The 11,827-nt window shown below is 30.9% G+C and overlaps 1 protein-coding gene across 1 annotated transcript; it reads right to left on the reverse strand.

Moving 5' to 3' along the window:
- LOC113370353 (glucose dehydrogenase [FAD, quinone]-like) lies at positions 1-2,079 on the reverse strand. The gene is made up of 2 exons (XM_026611019.1): positions 912-2,079; positions 1-715 (listed from the first exon to the last, which is right to left on the reverse strand). The coding sequence occupies exons 1-2, from the start codon at positions 2,077-2,079 to the stop codon at positions 21-23; spliced, it is 1,863 nt and encodes a 620-aa protein (XP_026466804.1). The 3' UTR covers positions 1-20.
- Between the last annotated feature and the right edge of the window lie 9,748 nt (positions 2,080-11,827).

Raw genomic sequence — 11,827 nt, forward strand, 5'->3', positions numbered from 1 at the left:
TTGTGTGTCACGTGGGATTCTCATCGATATCCGTTCGTTAGCCAATCTTGCTTGATCATATCGGCCCCCTTTTCGGCAATCATTATAACCGGCGCGTTGGTGTTGCCACTGACGATCGTGGGCATTATGCTCGCGTCGATCACCCTCAAACCGCGGACTCCGTAGACACGAAGCCGCGGGTCTACGACGGCCGTTGGGTCACTCGAAGGGCCCATTTTGCACGTGCCCACAGGGTGATAAATCGTCATTGATATCGTTCTTGCCTGGCACGCCAAGTAGTCGTCAGAAAGAAATTTGTGTTGCTTACAATTTGGCAAGGGTTTCATGTACAGGCGAGAGTTAAACTGTTTGAAAACGTCCTGCTCGGCTACTTTGAGAGCAATCTTTGCGCCTTCAACGATGGCCGGTATGTCGTGAGGGTGTGTATAGTAATTGGGGTTAATTCTTGGATATTCCAAAGGATTATTGCTTCTTAATCTTATCCACCCACGCGATTTTGGCCTTAATAACAGAGGCATTATCGTCCAACTGTCTTTATTAGCGATAGGACGAAAAACTTTGTCATAAATTTCCTCAGTCAATCCCAAAACCTTGCGAATTCGAGTTCCCGCATCGGAGTTAATAGAAGCTGGAGCCATGTGAAATTGCACATCGGGCCAAAGACCAGATTTGTTTGCATAAGGGGTATTGACAAATGCCAAGCCTTCGACGCCACCTGCGATAATAAATTATTTGAGTACTTACATTGAAATATACTCATATAAATATACGATTATAAGTTTAATAATTTATTATTAATAATCAATGTGCTTTATCATAAAATAGTATTACAATAATATGTAATTATGAATATATTAATAATATTATTTTTATATATCAAAGATAATATTATTAATATCGAATATAAATACCTAAAGTTGTCATAGGACCTCGCTCATTTAGGACGTATTGAAATGTAACCGGCATCGCTTGAAACCTGTCTTGAACTATGGAGATAGGTTTATCAACATTAAAAGTAATTCCTCCAAATCCTAGATGATCTTGTAAGTTATCTCCAACTGACAGGTTTTTAAGCAGAGGGATTCCAAGCTCTCGCAAGTGATCTGCTGGCCCTAAACCACTCAACATCATGAGTTGTGGAGAACTGATCGCACCTGCCGAGAGTATCACTTCCTTCTTAGCATAAACAACCTGCTTAACTCCGTTTCTAATGAATTCAACACCATGCGCTTGCATTGTTATAGGGTTGATAATCATTTTTGTTACGTGTGATCTCAAAGCTACGTGCAGATTTTTTCTTAATCTTGCCGGTCTAATGAAGGCTTTTGCAGTACTGCATCGACTGCCTCGTCTAATAGTACCTTGTGCAATCATGAAGCCAGTTTGATACTCACCGTTGATGTCCCTATTCTCATAGCCAATTTCAGTCCCTGCTTCTACAAATGCAGCGACCAACGGCGTCTTCCATGGCGATTCTTGAACTGTTAGCAACCCTCCTTTATTGTGATACTTTGAGTTTTGTAAATATGGATTACGATTATCTTCTGACTTTTTGAAGTATTCCAATACGTGTTCGTATCCCCAGCCCGGATTGCCCAGGTCTCGCCAATGATCATAATCGTAACGATTCCCTCTGACGTACAGCATATAATTTAATACGCTTGATCCTCCTAGTACTTTACCACGGGGCCAGTTACACCTTCGGCCGACCATTCCTAAGCACGCAGTCGTCTGAGGTTCTGTTTTGTATTGCCAGTCAATTTTTGTCAGTTGAAGATATGCGGCCAGCGAGGGCACATCCGAAATTTCATTTTCATCGCCTCCGGCCTCTAGTAACAGTATATTCCAGTTTTTAATTTCTGATAAACGATTAGCTAAAACGGCACCGGCGGAGCCTCCGCCTATGATAACAAAATCGTACTCGCGATTTAGATGTCTTTGATCTATGGGATGAGATTCTGGGTCAACTTTGTCGTATCTCGCATATTTCATAGCTGCCATGAGCAGTGGAATAAGCCAAAAGCCCGAACCTACGAGCCCTACGGCTTTTATAGCTGAAGTTGCGACTAGAAGTGCCATAATTATTTAATTTCAATTCTAAATATGTGATTTCTACGTCCGGGGGTCTTGCCCAGATTATATGATTAGACCTTATTATTTTTAGTTTTTTTGATTTTGCCAAAAATACAATACTGCAAACCATTATTTAATTATTTCAGTAATCTCAGCGATACTGTTCTACCTGAAATGATAATAATAAAATTAATCTTTAATAATAATAATATTATTTTTTGAAACAACTTTGCTCACTCGTATTGGTAGCGTAGTTTGTAAGTTTTAAATAAAAAATCACTTGTGTGATCAAAACATTTTTTTCAAGCTTCAATGTTAATAAAACTAATAAATTGAATATCGATTTCTTTTCATTCTCGTTATTCTCGACATTGTTTTATGCGTTATTGAATAAAAATAATTTTCTTTTCAATAATCATATTTCTATTAAAGGTTTATACACAAACCGGAAGCTAAAATCGCGAATTTCTCAATTTATATTACCGCAGCATTAGCGAAAAAAGGTTATTTTACGTGGCAATCTGCATTTTTTAATCAGCAAAATACTAGATTTCAACTGTGTTCATTTATAATTTATCTTAATAGAAAATTTTTTTATCATAGGACGAAATTAAAAATATGCAATATATGTGCGTATAAAGTTGTTACGTTGTTTGATTGCGTAGTCCAAAATCGACAAATATTATAATTAATTCTAATAAAATTGATAAAATAAAAAAATATGCTTCCTTATACTTGTAATATTTTCGAACTATTTAAAATATTTGCTCTATTTTTATTGGATTTTTAATGTGTATATTTATTTATATATTTTGGTTAAACCTTATTATATGCAATATACTTCGCCTCAGCCTTATTTTTTTAAACTGCCACTTTGCTTTATTTTAAAAATATTATTAGAAATAGATTGAAATAGTCATAATGTTTATTTATTATACATTCCTTGTCGTCTGTTACATCATACGACGTTCTATGTGTTCCGTTTTGCTTCCGTTGCAGCGAAAGACTTTCCATTTAGCCGCGAAGAAAGTTCTGATCATGTAATCATTCACGCACACCGAGCAATGCGATTTTATTATGTGCAGAAAACAATACTTCACATTAATAATAACAAGTCAAAGACCAAAGCCAAGACCAAGACCAAGATAATTTGAAGTCTAAATCATATGTTATACCACATTAGAATGCTTGGCGGTCTTGGAGTTATACTCGTTGAATTATTTGATTTAGGCGAAGTAGATGGGTATAGATTCTGTTATAAAAACGAATCAGTTTTTTTATAAGTTAAAACTGCTTTATTCTTTCATCAGACAAATAAAATCAATAATAAATAAAAGTAATTTGTTTCACGTTCGGTTTTCTTTTATATGATTCAAATCATATTAATGGCACACCCTAGATAAAATAATATACAGTGGTGATTTTCGACATCTATTAGAACACACGAATTTATTTTGTCTATTGCTTATAATTTTTTTAAATTTGAATTTGCGAACTTGATTGTATAAATTCGATTAGATTGTATATTTCAAAAACATAGTCAAGCACTGTAATGTGTATTTTTAAGCCGTCAAGATTGTTTAGAATATTTAAGCGATTTGATTAATATTACAACCGATCTTGCAGTTAAAAAAATAAATATATATATATGGGTGTGTGTGTATTTTTATCACGTAGTTCATTTAATTACGTCTATTCGACACTTATTTTCAAATATATTCTTTTATATTTACTTTACATCGCAATATTGGTTTTACCAGTTGTGTAACTAAATTTAGATAGATTTTTACTATTGATAAAATGATTACAAGTAACATGCAAACACATGTAATAGTATTCTCTTTGTTAGATCTGTTACATTAGTGTATGTTACATTAGAACTTTCACGTACAATCGTTGTTGTCTAAAGATTTCATATAGATTCTGATAGATTTTTGTAGTTTTGTACGAAATCTAACTTTCGTTGATTAATAATCTGTAATATTGCATAATATAAACGCCAAAAAATTTCTATGGGTATATTATTTCTACGCTTTTCATCATAATTTTATAATCTGGTTTTGACATAATTTAATTCACTTCTGTTAACGCATTGTTTCTGTTATAAGACTGTTACACATCTTTTCTGTGCAAACATAAGAACAAGGCTGAGAGTGTTTTTCTTATGAAACCATGAATGAAGAAGTTTTGAATCACCTGACACATTTGCGCTAGCAATTTACTTATATATGTATGTAATATTTAATTTAACAACACTTGTCACACTTTCGGTGTCGTTTGACGACCTTGGGAAAACTTTCGCCACTTTCGGTACTAGGAAATATACTACAAGAAAATGTATTGATTTTATTAAAGCTACTCATTTCAAAATTTGATTTACTTATTAAAGCTACTTAGATAGTTACTTTTAGTCAAACCGAAACGGGGTGACAGTATTGGTTAAATTTCTCATTACTCCATAATGAGTTATGAGAGATCAAGTACAATTTAAATCTAAAATGATTGAATAATGATACGATGCTTGTTAGTTTCATACTAAAAAAAAGTTTATTCAGAGCGACAGGATTATAACCAAATAAAATTGCATCATGTATTTATGGTATACTTTCTTAAAAATTTAACAGAATATTTCTTTAAAAATAACATACTTTTTTTTAATTTTTATTCATTTAAATTAATTCTATAATCTGTTTGTACATAATACTGCTAGGTTTAATAGAATTGAATTAAATACAATAAATTAATTTGTAGAATGATACTAAATTATTTGAAAGGGATTTAGAAAATTATAAATTTCTCAATTTATTCGGATAATGTCTGGCTGGTTTTCCACAATTCGTAACGGTGTATGTCATAAAGGTCATCTAATGTAATTATACCGGTAACAAATTGATAATTGGCCCATGTTTTTAGTATAGCCGCGGCGTCGCACGTCGAACCGTGAAGAAGACTTACTTATCTGCGAAGCGTACAATGTTGAATAAAAATGAAAGTCTTTAATCGTATTCACCTTATTCATTGCGTCATGTATGTCAATCGGTTAGTTATATCACGAGCTTTAGCTCAAAATTTCTCCGGCATGTATTGTAAATATATGATAATTATGTACATTTTATATACTTGATGTCAATAGCTTTCAGTGATATAATTTCAGTGATACATTCAATAATTTCAAGTTGTTCAGTAATAGATAAATGAGACGTCAATATGGACAATGGTGGCTTCTTATCTTCGCCCATAGTTAAAGTATGCGAAATATTTATTTAATAATTTCGTAATAGCATAGCTTTCAAGACTTCAAACTTTCACTCGTGCTGTCATATAAAATAAACGTATCCTCATGTGAAATATAAATGTCAATAACTTAAAATTGGCGCGTCGTGCAAGGGCAACTACCAGCTAGTATAACGTATTGAGTCACGATTTGGAATAGTATTTGCATCGATTGCATTATGATTTTGCGCACTTTCACAAAACGGATAGGCTGCCGTTACACGGCAAGGACATCGAAATACAGAAGAAAACCGCCAATGCCAAACATGTAGATCAAAATAATTATAAAAGATCAATTGAATGCCTTGAATTACATTAGCTGCTCTTAAATGGTGCATTGGCATTGATTTAATAATAATCTGAAACATATGATCTATTTTTTGTTGCTATACTTAGTTTTAATTTTAATTAATTCGCATGCATAATGGCAAACAATATTAAAAATTAATATACACATATTGCATCATCGCAAGAAAAGAGATAAATCAAAAAAGGATTTTGCTTTTTGTGCGCATTATATTCCGATTAAATTAATATTAAACCCTGGAAATTATCATACAAAAAAAACTACTGATTTTACATAGCTATCAGCATTTCATTCAAAGTTCGTTATTTTTACTGTACAGCACAATTTTACTTTTTTCGGTTGTTTCACTTTTTTTGTCTGTGAGATATAAAATTCCTAACTTAAAATTAATTAATCTTAATACATTATATTAATTTCTGTAATGAATTATTTATAACCTATTTGTATTATAGTATCAGCGAGCATGTAGTTTGCAACATATTAAAGTTTCAGCCTTCTTAAATTACTGAAAAATAATTTTGTCATATAAAAAATCATTCTACCTACATTTTGAAAATAATCCACATTAATACATCCTTGTCCATCTCGAATACTTGTATGCCTGAGCACGAAACAAAAACACACCTTATAGCAATCAAACTTTCGCAACTAATGCACTTCACTTATATATTCAGTTATTATTTTATCGTAATAATTTATTTATTGGATTTTCGTACGTTTAAAAATAGCTTCGAATGTAGTAAAATACTTGACAAGTGATTATCGTTGTAAATAATTAATGTAGTATATTTTGTTTGCAGGTAAATGTGACGGCGACTGTGCCGAAGAGAACGAATGCGTTTGTTACACTAACGGGCGGTCGCTGGTCGCTGCCGGAGCCTTCGCGTTTTGCTCGACGAGGAAACGTTCGATCATTCGAACTCGAGTAGGGATTTAACATCTATGACTGACAAAGATGTCACCTATAGATCACACGTTATGAACATTTTCAATTAGTTTTGAGATTTATCGAGGGTTTCTTCAAGTTATATAAGCTAGAGTTGAATAATCACCTCGCCTATTATTATTTTCACTAGTCCAATCATTTGCGATTTTTTCGCATAATAATAACAGAAGTTTTTATCTAATTTTCATTATCATTTTTGTATAGAATATGTGCTGTTTTACATAGAGATCAATAATAGAAATAAATTCAACTTTATAAGAATAATCCTAATGTGGGAGGCCTTTATGATTCGTAAAGTTAAGTTTGTAAAACGTAAAGCCATCCGAACATACACTTTCTTAACAGTATTTTAAGAAATTGCTTATACATCTTTCATGAATGAATTAGCAAAAATGCTGTATCATCCTCACAACGCACACCTCAATCATAGTAAACCATTTAATTAAAGTAAGTAAGTAATCGAATCCAATTTTCAAGATAATTTCTACATAACTTTCTTTTTAAACTATATATATTTTACTACGTATAATAAAAAAAATGGAAATGTTTGGCTTTAAATCATGCTTTGAATATGAAATGAAGCCTGTCTAAATTATTTAATAAAGAAGCGGTGCCTACGTGCTAGACGTCAAGTTTGCAGTCGCCAACTTTTACGTCATGAAGAGATAGTATGTATATGCTGGTTTCTTTCTTATTATTGTTTGAATTGTATTCATCATACTAAAAAGCTGTGGTATTTTGAATAATTAATACATTGAAAATATTTCGTAATACATATAGTAAATAATCACGTAATGCAAAAATCTGTTTTATCATTTAGGTTCACTGTTGAAAATTATGCAGTTTTTTTTTTAATTTTTTATATTGGCATATGAGGGATAACAATTTAAATTCTGTAATATGATAACAAATTGAAGGGTTTGATCAGCGTTTTCATGGAGTACAAATCCTTTACCAATTTTGTCCTGTTCTCTTCAAATACACTGCATTCTAGATGATGTGTTCAGTTGATCCGATTGGCGCTCCACAATAACAAGATTCCGACTCTATTATTCCCAGCTTTTTTAAATGGGCGGGAAAGTTGCCATTATGCAGGGTTATTATTAGAATTCTTCAATATTATAATTTTTTGGAATGATAATCTTAACTTGGTTTTGAATTTTTTTGTTGATTTTTAACTTCCCGTAGGGTAAGTTATAGTAATCGCAAAAAAATCGAAAATGAAAATTTTTATATATCTTTACGTTTCAGAGGTTTCTGAACATTTTGGCATACCTTAGAAAAAATGGATGTATGTGTGTGTGTGTGTGTGTGTGTGTATGTGTGTGTATGTATGTATGTATGTACGTGTGTGTATGTATGTGCGGATACAAATTTTCGTCGACGATTTCGGGAACACGGGTCAACCGATTTGAATAATTCAAAAAACATTCGATTCGTATTGATAAGGAGACGTGCTGATTAGTTTTTGGCGAAGGCAGGTCTAGCCGTTCCGAAGATACGGGGCAAAAAGTGCCGAAAACGGTAACTCAGTTTTTGAGAGAACGGAGCGTCCGATTTGAATAATTCAAAAAACATTTCACTTGTATTGACAAGATGAAGAATCGATAAAATTTTCATAAAGGTAGGTCTAGCGGTTTCGGAGATATGGAGGAAAAAGTAAAAAAATGAGCCATTTGGCGGTCAAAAATGATCATTAGACATATGCACATCAAATTATCAGATATTTTATAGAGATTTTAACAATAAGTATGAATTTGGTTTACAGTCCTATGGGTTCCGTACCAATGCTTATGCGTTAGACAGCGACGCGGCGCTTACGCGCTTTATATTTTGTCCCTATGCAGTTAAAGCAGTACGATTGATTTGAAAAGAAAGTTCAGATCTTCCACAATATGTCAAAATAAAAAAAAAATTTTTTTAAAAAAAAAAAAACAAAAAAAAAATTAAAAAAAAATTTTTTTAAAAAAAAAATTTTTTTTTCAAAAAATAGTAATTTTTTGTCCAATTTATAGTTTCTCAAAATCTTATTTTTTCAAAGTAATTTTTTTTTTCAAAAATGTTAATCGTTTTTAAAAAAATAATAATTTTTGGTACGGGAAGTTCCAGCAATTTGCCTCAAGGCACGATGCCTTAATTGCCTTAAGACAGAATTCCACTTACAGCTAGTTAATCCTTTGTATTTTATTAAAATCCATATCTCACTAAAGTGATCATTATATGACTTATTAGCATCTTTCAACATACATTAAAACCATGTTTAATGCATGTTGAAAGATGCTAATTGATATTGATTTTTTATATCAATATTGTGAATTTGTTTTGCATCGACGAATAAAGAAAATATTTAATTCGGATAATATAAATGCCCTTAATATTTTAAATGTGCTGCGTTTATTTTATCAACTGTGGCACTAGAACCTTTCTGCATGTTAATGATTACGTGTGAAATAGATGCAAAACGTGGCAAACGGATCGTTGCAAAACTAATTTCAAAGCGTATCATACTATAATGAGCATGAGTAATTTTTAAATGTATAATATTCATCGTTCTTTCACTGTTACGTGTGCGCCGGATAGCATTGTGTCTGTGGTGGCCTTTTTTTGTAATATTTAATCGTGAACTTTCTTCGTGCATGTTCCCTAATATAAATGTAGCTGTCATGCAGCACGCAGACATGCTCAGCGGAACGGTTTATGGGAGTCGCCGGAACTAGTGGTAGAAGAATCGGGGCGAAGTGTTCGAATGACTATCACAACACATTAATTAGATAAAACCAGAATCCGAAACAAATATTGGTATTAGAATAATCCGGCGCATAATGCCCATAATGTTTCACTTTTTTATATACCAAACGATATATTGACTAAAATTTTGTAAGAATTCTTTTTTTCTTATGTTATTCGGTGTATACGAATTAGGCATTCATGAGCATGAACTTTAACTGCAACTTCTCTCATTACTTTAGTCGGTATAAACTCACTGGCAACATATTTTTGAATTCCGCAAATATTCAATATAGTAATGTTTCGATACTTATTTAGTTCTCTATACTATCGTTATAACACTAGCCGTAAATCGCATTCGGAAGGAAAGTGAACTTCTACTTCTAGTGCAGTTTACGATTATTCATTAACGCTATCGTTTCCGGTACAAATCACTTCGGAGCAGTTTTGTAAGCGCATCTTTCTGATTGAATTGGAACATAATTCATGTAATAATATTTTTTTTACCTTTTTAATGCGCTAACATTAATAAAACTATTGAAACTTTATAAAACTCAGTATGAATTGATCTTATCATAATTATATACTTTCAAACATAATAAAAATTAATCTTTTCATTATTATACCACATTTGGGACACTTTAAGAAAAATAAAATTTAATAAGTCCATTTCTAAAATATTTAGTTCAGAGTACATTTGATATTTTAATATACTTATATTATGATACCTTTTACAAGATTTTTGCAAGAGTTTATTGAAATCTTAATCTTCTATTTTTGAATTAGTTTCCATAGAACTTTGAGTGATGATGGAAGTAAAAATTGTCCAAAAAAAGTCATTTTCAAGTAAAATAATCTATCATATTGAGGACTGGAAACTGTGCAGACCACTGTAAGACTTAAAATTTCTGTCTGTCTTACAGTTCTTTGACGAATTTGGAGGTTGCTTGGTGTGGTTAAGATGCAGGGAAACTAATTCATTCATTAGCCACCGGCATATTTTCTATAATTTCAATTAAGTATGATTTAAAGTTATACATTATTCTATCAATTTTTTGCATTTCCTTTATTTAAAGCTATTACATAAATTATTAAAATACGTAATGTTGATGAATGCTTATTTTTTTGCTTTATGTTCATTTAAAATTTGCCCGATATTTTACAAGAATTTTCTCCAAGCTTTTAGTCATTATAATGAAATCTTCCAAATGCTACACAAAGTGCATATATATATATATATATATATATATATATATATATGTATATATATATACATTTATTTTTTGTTACAGATGTACTGTCTGAACATCATTAACTCTATGTGCTCGGTTGCAGAAAAGCTTTCTATTGAATATAATGTTTTGTTTTATATAAGTACTCTCTCTCAAACTATCTGCAAACTTTTAGTTTTCAATATTTAGTGATGTTATTAGATTTGTTACAAATAAGCTAGCAATCCAATTTATTTTTGATTCTTCTAAAGATTATGTATAATTAGTAATCAAAGTCAAAATCATATTTAGTAGCTGCTTATTGTACATTGTTCTACTTTGAAATAAACAAAACCTGAAATCTAAACACATACATAAATAACTTTAATATTTAACCCCTTAACTTACGATTTAGATTCGAAAATGTCGGCCCAAAGTTGTTCAAGATGGCGCGGCGTTGTGACTATTTTCCCTCATAGTGTACGGTTTATCACAAAAATAAAAATAATTATGTGTTTTATAGTTTTGTATGAATAAATATTTTATAATACTTGCGTTCACCATACCGACCCATGCCCGAAATGCGTAATATTTACTTCTGGCCCGAATATCGCACGCGGGCTCTGCTCGTCATTTAAGTTGAGGGGTTAACATTTGGTTGTCAGATAATCAAAATAGTTAATAATTTACTGTTTTACATTTGCCAAAATAAATAGTATTTGAAAACAGATAAAGAAAACAGTTTATAGATAGTAATACAAGAAGGCAATTAATCACATTATTTAAATAAATTATATATATAAATATATATATATATATATATATATATATATATATATATATATATATATATATATATATATGGGTAAACATTTCAAACCTAATATTTAATTTATATGTTCATCTTTTTTTTTATCTTTTTTATTACAATAAAAACAAATTCACGTGGAATTACATGTTGATTCACTGGGAAATATATACATATTTACATTGACTAAATTTAAGTTAAATTCAATTGGAAATATTGAATATTTTGATTTTTATGAAATTTTGATTTTGTATTATTATCAAGCATAGTATTATTGTGTATAAATTTTAAAATATTATAAAAATATATATTAACTATAGAAGAGTAAGATGTCAACTTTGAATTGAATTTTATATGGTCAAAATTCCATAGATTTTCTTAAAAAAAAAGAGATTATTGTTTGTATTCATTATAGATCACTATTTTATTATAATAATAATATTTTTCGATTTGTGTCCGACAAGCACTCAAAGATTTATTTA

Source organism: Ctenocephalides felis, unplaced genomic scaffold (assembly GCF_003426905.1).
Source record: "Ctenocephalides felis isolate EL2017-DRISC unplaced genomic scaffold, ASM342690v1 CF-g0.4_SCAFFOLD_01492, whole genome shotgun sequence".
NCBI lineage: Eukaryota > Metazoa > Arthropoda > Insecta > Siphonaptera > Pulicidae > Ctenocephalides > Ctenocephalides felis.

Excerpts from the sequence above, each read along its gene's own strand:
- LOC113370353 (XM_026611019.1), bottom strand. The coding sequence starts at position 2,079 with ATGGCACTTCTAGTCGCAACTTCAGCTATAAAAGCCGTAGGGCTCGTA. Across the intron at positions 716-911 it reads AGGTCCTATGACAACTTTAG|GTGGCGTCGAAGGCTTGGCA; the intron begins GTATTTATATTC and ends TTATTATCGCAG.